Source organism: Myotis lucifugus, unplaced genomic scaffold, assembly GCF_000147115.1.
Source record: "Myotis lucifugus unplaced genomic scaffold, Myoluc2.0 scaffold_463, whole genome shotgun sequence".
Classification (NCBI taxonomy): Eukaryota; Metazoa; Chordata; class Mammalia; order Chiroptera; family Vespertilionidae; genus Myotis; species Myotis lucifugus.
This window is the reverse complement of record NW_005871511.1, coordinates 524,970-548,017: the sequence shown is the minus strand read 5'-3', so window position 1 is coordinate 548,017 and position 23,048 is coordinate 524,970. Positions and strand designations below refer to the sequence as shown.

At 38.7% G+C, this 23,048-nt stretch overlaps 1 protein-coding gene across 5 annotated transcripts in view; it reads left to right on the top strand.

Annotated features, from left to right (window-relative positions):
- Window positions 1-22,693, top strand: part of ATXN3 (ataxin 3) — a 34,012-nt gene extending 11,319 nt beyond the window's left edge. For 2 of the 5 annotated variants that reach the window (XM_006103093.3, XM_023744422.1), the window contains exons 7-11: window positions 3,594-3,726; window positions 4,101-4,267; window positions 6,563-6,659; window positions 13,575-13,696; window positions 18,319-22,693. In XM_006103093.3, coding sequence (XP_006103155.1) covers window positions 3,594-3,726; window positions 4,101-4,267; window positions 6,563-6,659; window positions 13,575-13,696; window positions 18,319-18,410 — 611 coding nt within the window. In that variant the 3' untranslated portion in view covers window positions 18,411-22,693. Of the gene's footprint in view, window positions 1-3,593; window positions 3,727-4,100; window positions 4,268-6,562; window positions 6,660-7,581; window positions 7,636-13,574; window positions 13,697-18,318 lie in introns of those variants that run through there. The other 3 variants (XM_014445539.2, XM_006103097.3, XM_023744423.1) reach the window with 3 other exon arrangements.
- The last annotated feature ends 355 nt before the right edge of the window (window positions 22,694-23,048 follow it).

Below are 23,048 nucleotides of genomic sequence, written 5' to 3'. Positions count from 1 at the left end.
TCCTATCTCTGCATCATATTTTCTCTGTTTTGTCCATTGCAATCATATTCTTTAAATCCTACTACAAGGTCCAAACATCCTCTTATATTCTTACTTCTTATCTTAGTCTGCTTATTTTCTATAATCCATCATTATAATCACTACAGTCCTCAACTCCTTTCTCCTTTCCCTCCATCATCCTATGTAATAAAAGGGTGATATGCAAATTGACACTAACAGCAGAACGACTGGGAATGACTGGTCACTATGACACACACTGACCACCATGGGGCAGATGCTCAATGCAGGAGCTGCCCCCTGGTGGTCACTGCGCTCCCACAGGAGGAGCTCTGCTCAGCTACAAGCCAGGCTGATGGCTGCCAGCACAGCGGTGGTGGTGGGAGCCTCTCCGCCTCCTCAGCAGCGCTAAGGATGTCAGACTGCAGCTTAGGCCTGCTCCCTGCTGGCAAGTGGACATCCCCCGAGGGCTCCCGGGCTGCCAGAGGGATGTCTGACTGCCAGTTTAGGCCCAATCCCCCGGGGAGCCGGCCTAAACCAGCAGGTGGACATGCCCCGAGGGGTCCCAGACTGCAAGAGGGCACAGGCCGGGCTGAGGGACACCCCCCCCTCTCCCCAAGTGCACAAATTTTTGTGCACCGGGTCTCTAGTACTTTCATAACAAAATTCCAAACCTGGTTAAAACCAAAACTTTGATCTTGTCCATTCCTGCACCAGAGCAGCTGAACATGGCTAAAGAAAACATAAGCCCTGGCCAGTTTGGCTCAGTGGATAGAGCGTCAGCCTGCGGACCGAAGGGTCCCGGGTTCGATTCCAGTCAAGGGCACATGCCTGGGTCGCAGGCTTATCCCCACTGGGAGGCGTGCAGGAGGCAGCCGATCCATGATTCTCTCTCATCGATGATGTTTCTCCCTCCCTCTCTTCTTCCCTCCCTCTCCCTTCCTCTCTGAAATCAATAATAATAAAAAAAGAATAACATAAAATGTGATGGTTGATTTGGCTTTAAATCTATGGTCACAAATTTCAAATGAGCCTTTAGTGCTACTTGCCATTCTTACTGTTTTCTTGTAAGTTCACTTACTCTCCATGATGGTTATTTCACAGCTTCTCTCTTCAAACCTCTAACCACTCCCCTGTCCCTTCCTGCATTTATTATATTAGCTGAAAGACTTCTATACAAATAAACTTTCCCTCATCAAGTATTTGGTTATCCTCAAGTATAGTCACATAGCAAAAGCAGGATAAATATTTCTTTTATCAGGTTTTCAAATAAGTTCATTTCATAGTATCTTTCCTCCAAAGGTAACCAATTAAATGGTTGTTTTTTTTTCTAAAGAGTCATTGTAAATTAATCCATTAAAACATAGTTTATATGTTTCAGTTCATTATAATATTCATATTGATACTCAGATTGTCCCATCTTGGACCACTGGGAACCTTTTGAGCTTGATTCCCAAATTTCTGAAATGACCCCGATAGCCTTTTGAATCCTTTCTCATATTAACAGAATTTTCAGGCTTATCTTTTATATTTCCTGCCCTTTTAGTAAAAGTGTTTACAGATCACAGTCTGGGAACTGGCATGCTTCTTGCTGCTGGGTTGGTCCTCATGTAGAGCTTTCCAGTTCACATATAACTTCTTTGGTTTTATATACTTGTATCTCTTTTCTTTTAAAACCTTAGTTTTTAACTATTCTTCCCTTCTTGAAATGCTGTCTACACGTGGCTTCCAGGCCACAGTGCTCTGATTTTCCTCGTCTTTCATTGGCTGCTTCCGTCAGATTCCTTTTGTGGATTACTCTCTCCAATTTCTAACCATTGAGTGTTCAATCCCTGGACAACTTCTTGACTATGTGCTGTCCCGTTATTTTAAATATCATCTCTAAATGAGATCTGTATGCCAGTTCTTCCCAAACTTGTATGTGCTGCCTAGATAGCCACCCTGTACACCAAATTCTTAACTTTGATATCTCCACTTGGAACTCCAGAAAGCATTTCAAACTGAACATGTTGAAAAAAGACTGATTATTTTTTCTCCCTGTACATGCTATCCCTCAGGTTTTCCATTTCAGCAAGGATCACTTTCTTGCACTCTGGTTCCCATATATTATATTGATAAAACAGCCCTGAGTGATTTTTTAAAAAACATAAGGCATATTATGGTACAACCTCACCCTTCACCTTTGAGTGGCTTCCCAGCACACATAGAATGAAATCTAGTCTTGAATAAAACCTAGGATTCTTACAGTATACCACCTGAATAGGCAGTGTTTCTGCTCTGCATGGAAGGCCATGGTGAGCCGACATAGTTCTTCTAAGATCTGGAAACAATTTACTGGCATAAAACATGTTAAACCATCTGAACTCTGAGCACACTTGTCCTTGTGAAACCAAAATGGCTAGCCCAGCCACTGTTGCTCAGTGGTGGAGTGTCGACCCATGAACCAGGAAGTCATGGTTCGATTCCAGGTCAGGGCATATGCCTGGGTTGCGGCCTCAACTCCCAGTAGGGGTATGCAGGACACAGCCGATCGATAATTCTCTCTCATCACTGATGTTTCTATATCTCTCCCTCTCCCTTCCTCTCTCTGAAATCAATAAAAACTACTTTTTAAAAAAAGGTTAAATGTATTGTTTTGAGTTTTTCCATTAATACTGTTTTTGGTCCTATTTATTTGTTTCATAGTCTGTTTTTATTTTTTGGTATTATTTCAGTATCTATTAATGCTCACAAAGGATATCCAGTAACAAGCACCAAAGTTTAAGAAAATTTTATGGTAGAAAAACATAAATCGATTAGAATGACTTAGGTATAGCCCACCCTTATTCAGTTTTTACTAGTATATGGAGTATTTAGCTGGGAAAACTGGCTTTCTAGAATCCTATTTATAAAAAATTATATAGGATCAGTGTAATTCTTTCAAAAGACAAGCCACACCTTTCATACCTTAAATAGATTTTAGGTATTGCTTCTCAGATCTTGTTTTCAGTTAGGAAAGGTGGGGGGGTCGGAGTGAGGAGGCAGCTCTTTCCACAAATAACTTATTTTACATTTATTATACATTATTACATATGTCATCGGATCGTGTCCTCATAGTAGCCCTCCGAGGAAGTACCAGTATCATCTGTTTCACAATTGAAGAAACCAAGACATAGGTGGGCAAAGTACTTTACCGGAGACCATGCAGCTAGGAAATGGAAGAGCTCGCGTTAAAACCAGGCCACTGCTTCCACATTCCTTGCTCTTACCCAGACCTTTACTGCTTCTCTGCTACCATGTAGTGAGTAGCCTACTTGGTCAAGCACTGTTTTAGGAGGACCCTTTATAGATATTATTTCCTTTATTTCTGATACTCCAGGAGATAGCTGTTCCCATTTTACAGGTGAGGAAAGTTACACTCAAAGACTTACAGGTAATTTATCCTAGCTTACCCTGCCAGTCTGTGCAAGAATCATTACTGAACTCAGCTTTTTCTGATTCCTCAATTTATATTCTTTCCACTACTATATACCGTGCTGCCACTCTAGCTGTTATCATTTTTCATTGATTTTGAATCTCTGACTAGCTGTTTTAGTTTATTTTTGCCTTTTTTTTAGGTTATTCTATATTTGTTGTTAAGGGTGATCTGCCAGATTGTGAAGCTGACCAACTCCTACAGATGATCAGGGTCCAACAGATGCATCGACCAAAACTTATTGGAGAAGAATTAGCACAAGTGAAAGAACAGAGGTAAATTAGCTCTGCAGTATAGAATGTATGATACTCTTTCATTACAAGAAATAAATTTTCATGCTAACATTGGATGGGTGGTCCTTTTATTGTTGGCAATTTTTTTTAGACCCATATGTTTTAGTGCAGTTTATTGGTTCAAACTTGAATCAACTCTTTGAATTACTTAAAAACTTAGAGTCACATCACAACGCAAAGTTTGTATTATTAGACCTTATCTGCAAGAAAATTTGTAAGTTTCTTTAATTCTATTTTTCAATTACAATTGACTGAAATGTGTAAGTTTTGACATATAAAATCTTCAGTTTATAAATATTTTTATATCGAAAATGCAAGACCTGTCTGTAGTTATTATCAGTGCTTTCATTCTTTAGCGTCCAGAAAACGGATCTGGAACAAACCTTAGAAGCAAATGAGGGATCAGGAGTGTTAGATGAAGAGGAGGAGGATTTGCAGCGGGCTCTGGCCCTAAGTCGCCAACAGATTGACATGGAAGATGAGGAAGCAGATCTCCGCAGGGCTATTCAGCTCAGTATGCAAGGTACAGACATTCTGACGGGGTTTTTCATTGTTGAAGAATTGATTCAGATAATTCTTGGTTTCCTGGAAGTTAATGAACTCTTAGCTGTTCTTTGACAGTTACTGCAGAATCAATAACTATGTATAGTCAGCTGTTCTTTTAGTTTTCTTGTAATATAAATAACTTTTACAACCTATGTTATATTAAGACTAAATATATATTTTTAAATTCTCACCCAAGGTCATTTTCATTGACATTTAAAAAAATATGTTTTTATTGATTTCAGAGAGAGGAAGGGAGAGCGAAACATCAATGATGAGAGAGAATCATTGAATGGCTGTCTCTTGCATGCCCCTTACTGGGGATCGAGTCCATAACCTGGGCATGTGCCCTGACTTGGAATTGAACCGTGACCGTGGTTCATGGGTCAACACTCAACCACTGAGCAACACTGGCCAGGCTTCATTGATTTTTAGAGAGAGGAGGGAAAGGGAGGGAGAGAGGGGCAGGTCAGAGAGGGAGAGAGAGAGAAGCATTGATGTGAGATAGAAAATCAATATGCTGCATCCTCCTGCACACACCTCTACCAGGGCCAGGAAACTGAACCCGCAACCTAGGCACATGCTTCACCCGGGAATCAAACCCACAACCTTTTGATGCACAGGGCAATGCTCCCACCAACCAAGCCACACTGGCCAAGATAACTAGCTGTATTTTTATTTCTGGTTATTCCATTTGGTTATAATACTATACTAACACAGCAATAAACTGAGGTTAATCTTTGTGGGCAAAAGTGGGGGGACTGTTACCTAGACCAACTGTTTCATAAATGTATTTGCTGTTGGACACAAAGGAAGGCCTGGACAGGGAATATAAATTGATTTTAGAAAACTCTAACATTGGTGTCTGTGCAACGTATAGCTTGAGTCCACTTTGACGCTTTTATAGTGATGTAAGCCCATAAGCAGAGGAGAGGTAAGACATATTCCCTAGGGAATCCAGGTGGAAGGAAATGTCTGTTTTGTAGCTCTAAGTGGCTTACATAAAAGCGTGAGGAATTTCTTTTGGCAGTTTTGTTTTCATCTAATTAATATGATTTTGCCTTCTACTTTCTAATGAAATTATTGATTGAATTCCTGGGTCTCGTGCGATTTCGCGTGCTGGGCCTCTAATATCTAAATAAAATTGAGGTAATGGCAGACATTAGCTTTTGCAATTTTAGTTATTTGTGTGTAATTCACTCTTCTTACCACTTTATTTCACCATTTGTGTGAAATCTCTGGTTGGTGCAATAAATGAGACCATGGAAATATACTGAAGTTGTTGTAGGACCCAAAATTTTATTTTTTTTTCTTTATTGATTTTTTACAGAGAGGAAGGGAGAGAGATAGAGAGTTAGAAACATCGATGAGAGAGAAACATCGATCAGCTGCCTCCTGCACATCTCCTATTGGGGATGTGCCCGCAACCCAGGTACATGCCCTTGACCGGAATCGAACCTGGGACCTTTCAGTCCGCAGGCCGACGCTCTATCCACTGAGCCAAACCGGTTTCGGCTGGGGCCAAATTTTTGAAGATAAAGGAACACAGAGAATGTGTTTGTTTCATGATCATCCACTTTAAGTTGGTTCTAAGGAATTCTATGTCTTTGGAAGTATAGCTTGATGTCTAATAAGTTAAAGAGAGCACGCAAGAGTGGTGTTAATGGCTCTTCCTCCCTAGTTGGTTGTTGGTCTTAAATCCTCACATTTGCTACCACAGTTGGGTGACAGCTTTGGCTGTAGTGGATACTGGTTAGGTTTGAACTGCGTTATTCAGATTTCCCCTGAGGCTTTCAGACCCTTTCTTATCTATCTATTAAAAAGCTAATATGCAAAGTGTCCCCTTGGGAGTTTGACCCGGAGACCGGGAGTTCGATTCTTCGCTATGATGTGCGCTGACCACCATGGGGCGGCGCGGAACGAAGGGAGGCCCTGGCCAGCAGCTGGCAGCCAGGAAAGGGAAAGGGAGGCCCCAGCTGGCAGCCAGAAGGCCCCGATCAGCCCTGATCGCAGGCCAGACCTAGAGCATCTAGTGTTTACAGAATAGTAGCAGAATCTGTTTAAGAAGAAAACATTTTAAAAGCTTTTGTGTGAGGAGGTGGGAGTGGCTGGGGAGAGAATGGGGAGAAAAAGGAAACATATTAATAGTTTAAACAATAAAGAATTTAAATTTTTAAAAAAAGCTTTTGTGCGTAATTCACATAAGTATAAACATCTTGTTACTTTACCTGGTAAATAAACTGTTCGTTTTGGTCCTATTTTCGTTTGTTTTCAGGTAGTTCCAGAAATGCACCTCAAGATGTTCCACAGACATCAGGTACACAGCTGACTTCAGAAGAGCTACGGAAGAGAAGAGAAGCCTACTTTGAAAAGTAAAGTAGTTGGTACAATATTCAAATGGCATATTCAGTCTTTACTTTGGCTATTTTTTCTATTTGTGAACTTAGAGCTTTGGCTTAAACTACTTATTTTATTTAGGATTCTCTTTTTTAAAAAAGACTGGTTACTCCCTGACCCTGTGAACATTTGAATGTACTTATTTTAATTTACAACAAGTAAACTGTGAAATGGAATGTTGTTTTAGGGGGAAACTTTGCCCCAATACTAGTTAAATTTACATGAAATTGGGTGAAGGAAACCCTGTGAAATTTCAATCATCAAAGGGAAAATGAATTGTACCAAGGCAAGAACCATGCTTCATGATCCTTTGACTGTGCTCCTCGGCTCCTAATCCTGCAGTGTTCTTCTGTCTGTTCATAGGGAACAGCACTTGAGGTCGGGGAGCCCACTCCTGCCACAAATAGAGGTGGTGGCTGAGAGCTCTGCTCATTGCGCTCTAGTGCGGCACTGCAGGACTGTCAGCATCTGGGATGGGAGGGCAGGCCATAAATCTGAATCATCAGCTCCTGAAACCTAACTTTGTATCAGCTTTATAAAAAGTGACCTTAAAATAAAAATTTTATCCCAGAAGAATACCACTCTTTCCACTCACAGGTCTTCCCTTTATCTTAATGATAAAAATCCATCTTGGAAATTACAAGATCTATAATAGATATTCAGGTCCTCTGATCCCAGATCAGAAACCAAAAGGCCAGTGGCTGAACTTGGCCTGTTAATTACTGTACATCAATTCTAAGATGCACATATTCTCACATCTCCACACCTCTGCACCTGAGAAGTATCTCACAGTCATATTTGGCAGTATTTTAGTGGTACCTAAGATATTGGAGCTAAAATTTGATGGTGTAATGGAGATAATATTTACTTTGTTTTCTGTGTTTGTTTGTTTTTAAGTCACAGCTCAGAAGTATATGAAGGAAAGTTCTGATCAACTGACATCCTCTTAATGTGAGATATTTCTAGTCTTTATTCAGTGATAGAGTAATGGATTTAATTATATGTAAAATTTCAAAATAGTGCTTATTAGTACTTCTTCCTTTTAAATTTAACTTTTATTTTTTAAATATGATAAACTTAAAATTCATATAAAAGTAGAGAAACCAGCATAATGAACCCCTATTGCCCAGATTTAACAAAGATTAGCACATGACCAGCCTTGTGTTTCTATGTCCCCATCTCCTATGCCCGTCACTCTTCTACCCCCAAGCTGGGATTTATTTTTGTAACAAACTAAATCATTATATCATTTATCCATATTTATTTCAGTACGCCTCTCTAAATATATGAGCTTATTTTTTACATAGCCAAATGCTATTGTCACACAATAATATTTTATAATATCATAAAGTATCTAGTTAGTATTAAAAATAACTTAAAACTACTTAATTAGATAAAAACTAATACCCTAGAAATTTTATTTTAAGACATATCAGAATTAAAAGAAAACATAATTCTACTTTCCTTATATAATACTGATGTTAGTACTTGGCACATTTTCTTCTGGTCACACAGACACACATACATATTACTTATACCCATTTTCCCCTAATAGTAAGTATTCTTTGTAAATAGGCTATATGGTACTTTATAAAATTAATGTATGTATCATAATTGACATATGAACATTTTGATTTTTACTATTATAATTAATAGTGCAACGAACTATCCATGTACTGACTCAGTGCCTCAACTCTATCATTGTTTCTTCTAATTATTCTGAGGATGTCAGATTTTTTAGTTAAAGAACATGAACATTTTTAAGGCCTTGGTACAGATTTCTAAACTGCTTTCCAAATAATTTCCAAGTGATTCTTCTACCATGTTTTTTCAGACTTTGTTTTTTTGTTGTTGTTTTTTTGCCAGAATAAAATTGTCCAAACAGACATACTTAATAGAGAATCTACAAAGTTTACAAATACATCCAAGAAAAGGAAACCGTCTTTTAAAGTATAAAAAACAAATCCCTCTCTTATTTAAAAATTTTAAAAGATATTTTGGATTAGAAATGTAGAATTTTTAATGCATTGAACTTTTTAGAGTGGAAAGAATAATGCAGTGACATTTCGTAATGACTAAGTAAATTCTAACAAGCACAATGCCAGTGATAACTGATGCAGATGTTTTATCAACCCTGTGCCCTGTTATGATGGCTGAGCATCGGGATAGCTCCCTCCTGGTTGGAGAGTAGTTGATGGGGAGGAAGATGTGCAGGGAAAGTTTCCAGCTTCAGTTTTTCATCCTCTGCCTCCTGGTTTGATCTCAGAAATACTGGTGGGGCTCTGGCTGATGTAGCTCAGTTGGTTGAGCATCGTCCAGTGCACTGAGAGATCACTGGTTAGCTTCCTGTTAGATGCCTGGGTTTGGGGCTTGATCCCCAAAAGTAGGGGGCTCTCAGGAGGCAGCTGATTGATATTTCTCTCATCGATTTTTCTGTCTTTCTCTCCCTCACCCTTCCTCTTTCTCTAAAATCAATAAAAACATTTTAAAAATGTTTTTATTGATGTCAGAGTGGAAGGGAGGGGAGAGAGAGAAAGAGTGAGAGAGAGGGGGCGGGGGGGACATCAATGATGAGAGAAAATCATTGATTGGCTGCCTTCTGCAGGCCCCACACTGGGGACCAAGCCCAACCCGAGCATGTGCCCTGACTGGGAATCGAACCGTGACCTCCTGGTTCCTAGGTCAATGCTCAACCACAGCTATGCTGGCCAGGCTCAATAAAAACATTTTTAAAAAAATACTAGTGGAGAACTAGAGAAGATTTAGAGTCAAATGTTGCTGAGCGGAGTTAAGAGCTAACTTCTTGGTATTTCTTTTTAACAGTGACTAGCATTCAAAATCATGTAGGGCTCATTAATAAAGGGGCTGAAAACTAATATTTGCTTTTCACTAGAATTTCTGATTATTAAGCCTAGATGGGCCCCTGTCTCTCTAGCTTCCATCTTTGGAAATGTGGCTGCAAGCTTCTCGAGTTAACTCTTTCTTCCTTCTGACCCTCTTCAAACTGACCATGGTGCTAACTTGTTATTTATTAAAATTTATAGGTTTGGTGGGAGTTTTTGTTTTTGTAGGACATTTGAAGCTTCATACTTAATGTATTCATGCATGTAGCATAAAAATACTGTTAAAAATCTACCTGTTACAAGCTAATATGTTATGAATAAGAGTTGTTAAATTTTTTCATAGCCGTATTTTTTTCCCATGAATAATCTCTAAACCATTTTACCTATCATAAAACCCCAGGCAAAACTATTATATCAACTATGTCATTTACAAAACCTGCCTTCACTCACATGTTATGAGCATAAAATTAGGCAAGGTATGTAAAACTATTTCATAAACTATAAAGTGCTCCACAAATAGGCATTAGCCTGATTAACGTCTTCTCACAGGTTTTCTCTAAAATGATGCAGATTCTTAATTTAAAAAGTGTTTCCCAACAAGTACTATTTTCATGGTCATGGATTGCTTTCATTTTTTGATTGCCTAATACTTGAGCCACCACTTCAGTGGCATGGCTTGGTCAGGGTTCAGTTTAAGAAACATAAACGACCAGAGTTTTTTTTAGCAGAAAGTACTTAATACAGAAGATAAGGCCTTACACAATCTGAGGAAGAGCTGAATGCAGGCTGTAGGCCAAGCCTCCAGAATTCTAACTTGTCTGAAGAGCTTTGACCGCTGCCCAAGTTGAGATAATGGGGAATCGGGATATCGAGTTTAGGAACACACTTCCTGAGCTGTGATCCTAAGATCAGGAAACTGCCACCACAGTTGCCTAGACATGAAGACTCAGGAACATGAAATCTGGCTCCACTGCAACTGCCATAATGCAGAATTCTGGGACTGGCATCCCCATGACTTGACTTGGTGCAGAGAACAGCGAAAGCAGCAGGGAGATGGCTGTGCCTCATTTCTGCCCTTTAAAGCTCATACAAATGCTTGAAAAGCACTCTTTTTCCAGAATCTGAGGTCTAAAGCAATGTAAGACATGTCGTTTTTAGCTTTCCCGACTCTGTGATACAGAAGGCACAGTGGGAATGGATGCTGAGTGCTATTTGTGCACATTCTATCTTAAGGTGTCATCACATATGAAAGGTGTTAGAAGTGATTCAGGTTGGCAGTTCATTTACTCACTTTTCATGAATTTATTTATTTATTTATTTATTTATTTTTTTTCTCCTTTTTCCCCCCCCCCGCCCTTGACACACCCCTACCCTCCCTTACCCCCCAGTGTCTTATGTCCATTAGTTATGCTTATATGCATGCATACAAGTCCTTCGGTTGATCTCTTACTCCCCTCCCTCCTGCCCCCCAACTCTCTCTGGCCTTCCCACTGCAGTTTGGCAATCAGTTTGAGGGAGCTCTGCCTCTGTATCTATTATTGTTCAAAAGTTTGTAATGGTCTTTATTATCCATGAATGAGTGAGATCATGTGGTATTTTTCCTTCATTGACTGGCTTGTTTCACTTAGCATAATGCTCTCCAGTTCCATCCATGATGTTGCAAATGGTAGGAGTTCCTTCTTTTTAACAGCAGCATAGTATTCCATCGTGTAGATGTACCACAGTTTTCTAATCCATTCATCTACTGATGGGCACTTAGGCTGTTTCCAGATCTTAGCTATGGTGAATTGTGCTGCTACGAACATCTGGTTACATATATCCTTTCTGATAGGTGTTTCTGGTTTCTTGGGATATATTCCTAGTAGTGGGATCACAGGGTCAAATGGGAGTTCCATTTCCAATTTTTTGAGGAACCTCCATACTGCCTTCCATAGTGGCTGCACCAGTCTGCATTCCCACCAGCAGTGCACAAGTGTTCCTTTTTCTCCACATCCTCTCCAGCACTTGTCGTTTGTTGATTTGTTGATGATGGCCATTCTGACAGGTGTGAGATGGTACCTCATTGTTGTTTTGATTTGCATCTCTCGGATGATTAGTGACTTTGAGCATGTTTTCATATGTCTCTTGGCTTTCTGAATGTCCTCTTTTGAAAGGTGTCTATTTAGATCCTTTGCCCATTTTTTGATTGGATTGTTTATCTTCTTTTTGTTAAGTTGTATGAGTTCCCTATAAATTTTGGAGATTAAGCCCTTATCAGATATGACGTTGGCAAATATGTTTTCCCAAGAGGTGGGTTTTCTTGTTGTTTTGTTGATGGTTTCTTTTGCTGTGCAGAAGCTTTTTATATGAATTTAAAGTAGAATAAAAGTTACTGCTCTAAAGTCGCTGTCTCACCTGTCACTCCCTTGCATTCTGATGTGTTTTCCTGAGTGGAGGAGGAAGAGGGCGTGGAGAGAGATCTGATGTGCTAGGGAATCCACATAACTCACAACCTGTCCTTCTTGTGCCACGTTCCAGAGTCAGAGTGTGCTAGTGGGAGTTTACTGCCCACGTGTGCGTCATTAGCCTGCACACCAGAGTCATAAACGTGCAGATGTCAGTGTGCTCGCTCCAAGACCAACAAGGAGAAATGAGATTCCCCACTGGTTGAATTTCCTTTGTTGCTCATGTTTAAAACACAAGATTAAGGGGGGCCCTAGGAAATAATGTGCTATTAATAGTGTTACCGCTGCCGAAACCGGTTTGGCTCAGTGGATAGAGCGTCGGCCTGCGGACTGAAGGGTCCCAGGTTCGATTCCGGTCAGGGGCATGTACCTGGGTTGCGGGCACGTCCCCAGTAGGAGATGTGCAGGAGGCAGCTGGTCGATGTTTCTCTCTCATCGATGTTTCTAACTCTCTATCTCTCTCTCCCTTCCTCTCTGTAAAAAATCAATAAAATATATATATTTTTTTAAATAGTGTTACCGCTAATTTTAAAATTCTGTTTCCTTTAAAAATCCTTTTATGCATTTTTTTGAAAGCTATGGCTTCTCAGATTGTTGCTGTTTTTAATTTTTTAATTTTAGCATATATATGTATATATGAAATCATTTAAAATATACATAAATGCAGAAATAGTCCACAGAGCTCCATATACCCATCACTCAGATTCCCCAGTTGTTGACATTTCTGAACCATTTGAGAATAACTTGCAGACATGATTTCTCATTACATGTCAGCACTTCAGTGTATATTTTCTCAGTACAAGCACCTACCTATTACGTCATAACCATCATGTTTAAATGTTTTATGACATTGTTTCTCCTGCTTAAAAAAAATACAGGGAGAACTTATTTTAATGCAGTAGATACTACTGAAACTTGGTAATGTATATTAAAGAGTTCATTAAGTATTTGATGAGTGTCTGCTAATGCCTGGCATAGTTTTATGCACTGGGCAACAAACAAGATAAGGGGTGTGCTCTTGTTAGCTTACATTCTAAAGAGGAAGACAGAACACATGGTGATAAGTTTATGCTGGAAATTAAAATGAAGTGATGGGATAGGGGGAATGCCAGGTGGCCACTGAGGACGGTGGGCAGGAAAGGTATCTCTGAGGAGATATTAAGCTCAGATCTGAATGACAGGAAGGAGCCAGCCATGGAAAGATCATGTTAACGCTTATGGTAATTTGAGATGCTTTACTTTCCTTGACGTGCTTATTTTCAGTGACATCCCACAATATTAAAGATCTGTAAACCAACACATTTGCATAAAAATAGCTGCCAGTGAATCCTTTTGTACAATGTGTTATTTTGTGGTTAAAAATACCTGCCTATTAATTTCTCTGATAAATGCAGATTTTACATCCAGATTTTGTAGGATCGCACTGTGATACTTTTAACTAATATATATATCAGACTGATTGCTCTTGCATCCTTTGGTGGTGTTCATGTCAGTGACTTTTGTTTTGTGGAACCATTTATTTTCCATGTGAATAGCACTTCTCATGGCGTATTTATTCTGAGGGTTTGTTTGTTTAATGTACATTGTCCTTTGCATGTTTCAGGCAGCAACAGCAGCAACATCAACAGCAGCAGCAGCAGCAGCAGCAGCAGAATCCACCAGGACAGCTTCCACACCCACGTGAAACACCAACCACAAGTTCAGGAGCACTTGGCCGTGATCCAGGTACACCTCCGACTATACATCACGGTCGTTACCTGCACACTGTTGGACACACAGGCTCTGTGTGATTTTGGCTTGACAGGCTGTTTCCTCTCTCTTTAATTGTATTGAAATTTTGAATGAATTTATAATCTGAATTTCTCTGGATTAAGGAGCAGGCAGACTAGAGCACTCAAAGAGTATTTTTCTTTAAAATTATAAATGATACCCTGCAACGTCACAGTAATTAATAGATTCTACACAAGTTCTTCAGAAGTAATGAATATTGCTTGTAGAAAATAAATACATCTTACCCCCTGGACAACTAAAACCACCTAAGTGTAGTCTAAGTAGCAACAGGAAGTCTAGAGTCACATATCAGGCCTGGGTTTAATAAGTCATAAACTTGGGCCAGTTATTGTTTAGTAGAAGTTGAGTGACAAAATGTATATTGTAAAGGACTTCTAAGCAGAATGTGTGAAGAACTCTCAAAACTGAGATAAGAAAACAACTCAAAAAATGGGCAAAGGATTTGAATGGATACTTCACCAAATAAATATATGGGTGACAAATAAGCACATTAAAATATGCCCAACATCACTCATCATTAGGGAAATGCAAATTAAAACCACAATGACATACCATTACACACCTTTGAGAATGGTTTGCTAAAGAAATAAAATTGACAATACCAGAGGCTGGCAAGGATCAGAGCGACTGGGACTCACATACATTGTTAGTAGAAATGTAAAATTGGCACAGCACCTTTGGAAAAGGGTTTAATATTTTCTTAAAGTAAACTGAACCATGTGATCTACTGGTCCCACTCCTAGGTGTATAAACCAAGAAAAAGAAAACGGAGGTTTTCACAGAAAAGACTTGCATGTGACTCCTAAGAGCAGCTTTATTCATAATTGCCTCAAACTGGAAACTGCCTAAATGTTGTCCTTCAGTTGGTAAATGGATGCAAAACCTGTGGCACATCCAAACAATGGACTGTACTTGCAATAAAAAGGGGTGAACTGGTACTGTTTTCTACTCCTGCTAAGTACAGCTAGCAGCGCTGAGCATTTGTATTAAACCAGTGGTTCTCAACCTTCTGGCCCTTTAAATACAATTCCTCATGTTGTGACCCAACCATAAAATTATTTTCGTTGCTACTTCATAACTGTAATGTTGCTACTGTTATGAATCGTCATGTAAATATCTGATATGCAGGATGGTCTTAGGCGACCCCTGTGAAAGGGTCGTTCGACCGCCCAAAGGGGTCGCGACCCACAGGTTGAGAACCGCTGTATTAAACAAACCTAAGAGTCTGAAAGGTAGAGAGAAGACAGATGTGCTTAGGCAGATCTGGATTTTCTTTTTTGCCTCATCTGTCATGGACCTTGTGCTGGAGAACCACAGGTGCAACCCAAGAAAAAGTGATGAGGAAAGGGACCACCGAACAAGACAGAAACTCTTTGATAATAAACACCTTAGTCCAGCCAAACTGGATGAGGTAAATAAACCAGCCCGACTGCCACCTCACCCTGTCAGCAGAGGCCAAGTGGGAGCCTAGACTTGTATCCCCACCTGGTAGTCATGAGGCGCACCTCCCCGCCCCCTGGCCCAGGTGGTGTCCAAGAAAGCCAAGTGGGGAGCTGGAGTTTTTATTACTCCTCCAGGAGGCAGCAAGGCTGCCTTTGCCGTGTGTCAGTGGTCGTGTGTCCTGGACTTGCACCAGCAATAAAGAGGCGTCCCTCTGGCTTCCTGCCTGGGTGGTGTCAGGAGAGGCTTAGTGCAGATTCAGGATTGTCATTGAGGAGGAAACAAGGCCACTCCCACAGTGTCGGTGAGAAGCAGTCACAAGGCCTTCCTACCCTCCCAGTCATGGGGACATCAGTGGAGGACAGTGGGAAGCCAGAACTCCCACGTGTTCAGCAGTTGTGATCACACACACCCTCCCCTATCTGGCAGCAGCAGGGTAGCACCCTTTCCCCCCACTGGTGCTGTGTCGGAGGAGGCCTGTTAGAAGATTTAAATAAGATTCAACGTCTCCTGATATCCAGATGTCTCGGAGTCAATCCAGAATCACTTGTCATACCAATAGTCAGGAAAAGTTCAACTTGAATAACAAAAGAAATTACTGAGCACCATTACCTAGATGACACTGATGTTAGAATTTTCTGACAAGGATTTGTAAAGCAGCCATCATAAAAATGCTACGATGAGCAATTACAAATATGCTTGAAACAGTGAAAAATTAGAAAAATATAGGAGCTATAAAGATCCAAGCCCGGCTGGTATGGCTCGGTAGAGCGTCAACCCATGAACGAAGAGATCATGGTTCAATTCCCAGTCAGGGCACATCCCTGGGTTTCGGCTTGATCCCTAGTAGTGGCAGGAGGCAGCCAATCAGTGATTCTCTCTCATCATTAATGTTTCTAGCTCTCTCTCCCTTCCAATAAAAAAACATTTTTTTAAAGAAGAACTAAATGGAACTCTTAGAACTGAAAAATAATAACTGAAATTTTAAAACTTAGTGGATGGACCCAACAGGCGAATGGAAAGACAGGAAAGAGTCAGTGAACTTGAAAACAGAACAGAAGTTTCCCATTCTGCCGGCTGGTGTGGCTTAGTTGGTTCAGCCTCATCCCACGCACCAAGAGGTCGCACGTTCAATTTCCAGTCAGGGCACATGCATGGGTTGCTGGCTCGATCCCCAGTAGGGGGCATGCAGGAGGCAACCGATTGATGTTCTCTTTTATCACTGTTTCTATCTCTCCCTTTCCTTCTCTCAGAATCAATAAAAATCATTTAAAAAAGAAAATAAATTTCCCGTTCTGAGCAACAGAGAGAATTAGACTAGGAAAATTAACAGCCTTTAAGACCTGTGGGACTATAATAAAAGATGTAACATGTTCCATGGGAATCCAGGAAGGAGATGAGAAAGGGGTTGGGGCTGAAAAAGTATTTGAATAAGTAATGGCTGAAAATTCTCCTAATTTCGCAAAAGATATAAACCTACAGATTCAAAATGATCAGTGGACCTCAAACAGGATAAATCCAGGGAAATCCATACTAAGACACATATAGTCTAATTTCTGAAAATGGAAGACACAAAAAAGAAAATCTGAAGACAGCTAGAAATAACCTATAGCAATTTTGCATAATAGCAAATTTCTCATCTGAAATCTTGGAGGTCAGAAGGAAATGGCACATTTTTCAAGAGCTGAAAGAAAAGAACTCTCAACATAGATTTCTATATCCAGTGAAAATTTCCTTCAAGAATGAAGGGGGGAATTAGAGACTTTGTCACAGTAAACCTACTCTAAAATAATGGCTAAAGGAAGTTCTCTAAACAGTAATCCTGGAGCATCAGGAAGGAAGAAAGAATAATAGAGTAAAAATAGGGGTAAACCTACTAGACTTTCCTTTTGAGTTTTCTAAGTTATGTTTGATGATTAAAGCAAGAATTATAACATTGATTTGACTTTTAGTGTGTATATACAAAATATTTAAGGCAGTTTTAAACAGGGGAGAATAAAGGGGTGTAAAGGGAGGTCAGGTTTCTGCATTTCATTTGAACTAATACAGCCACTCTGGAAAATACCTTGGAAGTTTCTCACAACCCAGCAGTTACACTCCTGAGAATTTAGTACAGAGAAATGAAAACTTCTGTCCATGTAAAAACCTGCACACAAAAATTCCTAACAGCTTTATTTGTTATAACCAAAAATTGGAAACAACCAGGATGACCTACAGGAGGTGAATAGTTAAACTAGTACATCCACACTGGAATACTACTCAGGATTAAAAAGAAACCAACTATTGATACATGCAGCAAACTTGGATGACTCTCAAGGGCATTATGCTGAGTGGAAAAAAAAATTTAAAAAAAGGCCTCAAAAGTGCTTATTCTGTATGATTCTATTTGTGTAACATTCTAAAAATGACAGATTCATAGTGATGGGGAACAGCTTAGTCGTTACTGCAGTTAGGGAAGGTAATGGGGAGAGACGTGGGCATGAATAAAAGGAATAGCAGGAGACAGATCTTTGTGGCACTGTAGCAGTTCTCTGTCTTGGTGGTTACACAGATCTGCACATATGATAAAATACCATAGAACTACACAACATTGTACCAGTGTTAATATCCAGGTTTTGGCTTAAGCTAAACTTATATAAGATTTGGTGAAATTGAGCGAAAGTGTACCCAAGTCCTGTCTGAATTATCTTTGTAACTTCTGTGAATAAATTTTCAAAACAGATTTTTTTTTAAAGTAATGAATGTGTATTTCGCCATACGCAAAAGGCTCCATACATACTGCTTCATCCCATTTATGTTGATATGCAGGGAAAGGCAAACTGTGGGGCAGAGAATGTATCAGTGGTTGTCTAGGATTAGGGGATGGAGATTGGCCACAAAGGGGGAGCAAGGGGGAATTTGGAGGGGACAATGGAACAGTTCTGTGTCTGGGTGTGATGGTAGTTATTCAACTCAATGCATTTGTCAAAACTAAATGAGTGAAGTTTACTATTTTAAAATTTAAAAATCAAAAAGGAAACTATAGTAGTCAAATACATTTTCTAAGAGTTTACCTTTTGATGACTGATAATTTTCCAGAAATATCTAAGAAATATGTGTATTTTCTTTTCCCACAGGTGATATGAGTGAAGAAGACATGCTTCAGGCAGCTGTGACCATGTCTTTAGAAACTGTTAGAAATAATTTCATAACCGAAGAAAAAAAATAATACCTTTTACAAGTCTCTAAAATAGTCATACTTTCCAACATTGTCCTGTGTGATTAAAGCATAGGGTCTATTTAGTAATGTGTCAAAGAGAACGAGGTTCAACAGAGGAAATAAGACTTTTAGGTGGTCTGCAAACAAAAAGATGAGAAAGTCGAAAAATGCATCAGTTGTAGGACTAAGTCATAATCCCTCAAATACTAGCCAAAGAGGCATCCAGCAGTTAAAGAAATTAATAATAGTTTTCTCAATGTTCCTTTTTCATTTTTGAGTGTGCAATATCTAATGTGTCCAAAATTAGGGCATTTTTCTTGACTCTTTTTGCAGACCAACTAATAAGCTCTTGCCACAGAACTTTTCCCATATATTTTGTTTTCTTTTCCTCCCTTCTGTGTAGGTAATTGGCTCGCTTTCATCACTTAACACAGTAGTTGCTTCTATGTCTCGTTAACTAAATGAACCTTTCAGGACAGTGTCTCTTCTCTATGTTGATAATAGGAACGGTTCCAGAGGATAAGTGTTCTCCCTCCACCTACGTGTGGTGCACTTGGATATTTCCTCATGTTATTGTCTCTGGTCACAATTTATCTGCTACCTGGTTTTTATTATTTTTCTACAACTCTTAAAAGATGGTAATTTTTTTGAGGTTTTTCTTTTTAAGCCCTCCAAGGTGGGATCATTATGTCACGATTCTGGTGCATTCCTAAACTCGCAAGTCAGCTCTGCACAAGTATTTAAGAATAAATGAGCATTTCTGAAACGTGTGAGCACCTCCTTTCCCAGATGCTTCATGAATGTCTTCTCAGTGTGTTGGAACTTTGCAGCTGTGTCGTAACCCTCTCTCCAGCACGTTTGTTTTCCTCTTTTCCCGGTGAGAAAAACAGAAACGCGGTATGCAAGCAAGTTTCCTTCTGGTGTAAGACAACATCTAATACCCACCATGAATGTATGTTAGACAAAATTTGGCCTTCAATTTTAGCAGCAGAGCCAATTTATTTTTTTTCTCTTGTGATGGAGCTGTCTGTTCTGTTTACAGCTGGGTCATGGAATGTAGATAGATGTCAGCTTCTGCTGTACATCTTCTAATAGGTATAGCTTGCCAGAGATGATGGTCTGGAACATGAAAATAATTTGCTCATAAAATATATTAAAATTTATACTGTGATTTAACACTTGGTTGTTTAAAATAGCTTAAGAATTATAGAAGTCACATAGAACTGAATGGGTCTGTAAATAAGAAAGGCTTTAGTTTTGATAAGCATTCTTTGGGATGACCAGAGAGTTTCTTGCTAGGTCAATACAATGGTATGATTTAGGTGAAAATTAACTAGGTCTCTTTGAAATGGGTGTTTTAGATTCTGTCATCTACTCCGCATCCCTCATCCTCCATCCCCTTTGAAGCCCTTTTGAATGTCAAATTGTTTATAAGCTGAAATGTAAGAAGACATTGCAGCCGATGGCTTAGAAAAATAAAATATGGTGTGTTGCCATATTGGTGTGTGGCTGCACACATTTTATCAGGGAAATTTTTTTTATCTAGGATTTATTGCTAGGTGAAAAGAGATGAGAAAATGCATTTTATTTATAATTATGATAAAGCTTTTTCTTGGAAAAAGACAGATTTTTTTAGTCATTATTTTGTGCCAAATGAAGTCTTCTGAAGTTTCCCTTACATAAAATTAGAATTTTGCTTTAAAATCTAGTTTTCTTTTGACAATTGAGAATGTTTCAGAAGAATTATAAAACTTTAGAACTGCAAGTGATGTTAGAGTTTAGTACTACTCTCTCAAGACTTACAAATCAAAATATGTATTTGGCCTTTATTTTTTCTCCTTGAAAATTTACTTTAAAACTCTTCATTCACTTGAATTGATGAGCTACTTAATATAAAAATGAGAGGACGAATACACATAAGTTTTAACCTAGAGTTTATAAAGTTTTTATATTATATACCTTTGTCAAAGCCTTTAGGGAAATATAGCATGTCGACCTTCATTTGCTAGGGATTTTTTAAAAAGCAAAGCTGAGCACACACTGGATACATTTCAATGTGTTTATTTAGTTTGTTGTGACATTGTTATATTTGGCAGGCAGATCCAAAATCACCAGTAAAGTGCCATCTTGTTTGGACTAGGTTAAGTCTAATTGAACATTTAAATTCCATTGATTGGCCAGTATGAAAAGATGCCAGTGCTCATAACCACAGTATCAGAAAATGTAAAAGTTACAAAAAGCTACAGATCACACATCAGGAACTGCTGTTTACTATAAACAACCTAGAAGAAAGGAACAATAAAATTCACAACTGTCCTGCTAACAACTTTATATTAAGATTTCCATTCTGTTTCACCAATTGGGAACACCTTAATGTTTAATATTTAAACTATTGGTATCATTTTTCTAATGTATAGTTTGTATTACTAGGATAAAATAAATACAGTGGCAAAGCTAGTGTTAGAAGTAAAGTTTAAACAAGCTTTGGAAATGCCACTTTCATATTTTGAGATGTCAGATTTAATAAATAGTTATTTATGTTTTAAATTTTGGAATAGTTAACCTCTGATCTAAAACCATCAATTTACATTTTTACAGAAATTAACTTACAAATATTTCAGTACTGTAAATGGTTTGAAGTGATTGCAGTAGGTAAACTATATTTCACTCAGCTCTAAGATCTTGGCCAAATAATTTACAATTCACAGAATATTTAAGAAGGTGCTTTTTTTCCTTTAAAACTTTATTTTTCTTAATTATGACTTTATTCATGCCAAAGTTAATGAGGAAAAAAACCTCAAAACTAGTTGAGACTCATATGCAAAATTACCCATAGTCTACATTGTTTCACATACTAGTAAGTTCAATAAAGTAAATTTTATTCTAGTCAGAGCCTAAATCACATTTTTAATGTCTGCTTGTTTGATACTATATTTAATAGTATCATGCTAGTGCCAAGATTTACTAAATGTCTTAAAATTGGCCCATTGGACCTGTCCAAATTAAAAAAAAGAATTGACTCAGTACATACACAAAATATAATAATTGAAATATCTTCAGTTGAAAAATCTTGATGTGTTAAATTCTGAGGAAGATTCAATAATTAATATTGATGGCTTCCTACTAAAAACTTGACCTGCAATTAGAGAGGCCTATGACCACTACTTTCAAAGTGAATTGTTACATCAGGGCCTCACAAATATGGACATGTGTGTGATCTTAATTAAGAAAAAACATTGGATCAACTAATCTCAGTAGTGTAGATAATTTTTCTTATGTTTTTTTTTTTTTTTAAATCCTCACCAGAGGACTTTAGAGAGGAAGGAAGAGAGAGAGAGACACCTATTGGTTGCCCACTGTATGCTCCCTGAATGAGGATCAAACCCGCATCCCAGGCACTTGCCCTAACTGGGATCACACTGGCAACCTTCCGGTGTATGGAGTGATGCTCAACCAACTGAGCCACACCAGCCGAGCTAATATTTTCAAATAAAAACTTTCCTTCATTCCTGGTCCCTTTATAACCAGTATCTTTTGCTAAAGAAGCGAACTGGCTTGTATCTTTTAGAGCCTTACACATAACAAAAATATTTTTTGTTCCATTCTGCTTTCATGAACAAAAAGATTATTGACGTAGTTGGTTAATTCCTGAATTTTGATTTTTTTAAATTTGAAGGAAATCTTTGCTGTTTTTATTTTCACCCAAACTGAGCTGGCATTTTAAGAAGTAATACTAGTAGCATACTTCTAAATTCACAGCAGTTGGCATGCTAAATTAATAATGAATCAAGGAGTGGGAAGCAGTAGTGGAAATTCCTGACTTATTGAGGCAGCACGTCAGTTTTCTCTGGCATAGTTCAAAGGTGAATGTTTCTGGGAATGTTTTTAATGCTTTTTTTTTTAAAGAGGCAAATGTACATTTGAATGTGGTTATCTACTTTCTACAACACTGGATTACTAGAAATAATTTTTTTAAAAATCAGTCTTCTATATAAATAAACTATTTGAAATTCAACTACAAAAACATCTGAAATAAAAAGCATTGTCTTGGCCATGACACAAGTGCACTGTGACGGTGCCATTTGCTCAGGACTCAACTCTGCAGCCCTTGTCTGTGCACCCGTCTGAGTCTTTCGCCGTTAGTACACACACAGGCCTTCCTGTCTGGTCCTTAGAAAAGCCGGGCTTCCAAATCACTGTTGAACACAGGATTCTATTGTTAATGTGGATGTTCTATAAGTTGTATTTTAAATATCACAGATTATTAAATAAAGGTAATGTTTGCTTTTTTATTGCCGTTTTTATGTGTGTTTATTGTTAATTCATAGCCTTGCCATTCAAAGTTTGGTTGGAGGACCAGCAACGTCTGCACCACCCCGAGAACTTCATAAATGCAGTTTCAGGCCCCACTCTGACCCACTGAGAGCCTGTTTTTAACAGGATCCCCGGGGGTTTCCAGTGCAGAGTGAGGTTGGAGAAGCATTTTATGGACTATGGTGATGAATATAGCAGGCCTGGGCGCCCACTGACACTCTGTTCCAGCTAACTGCTGCCAAAGGGCCCATTATTACTAGAGCCTCAGATCTTTTCTCAGAAGCTAAGAATCCCACATTTTTATTTGAAATTAAGTTTTGAATGCTGGCTCAA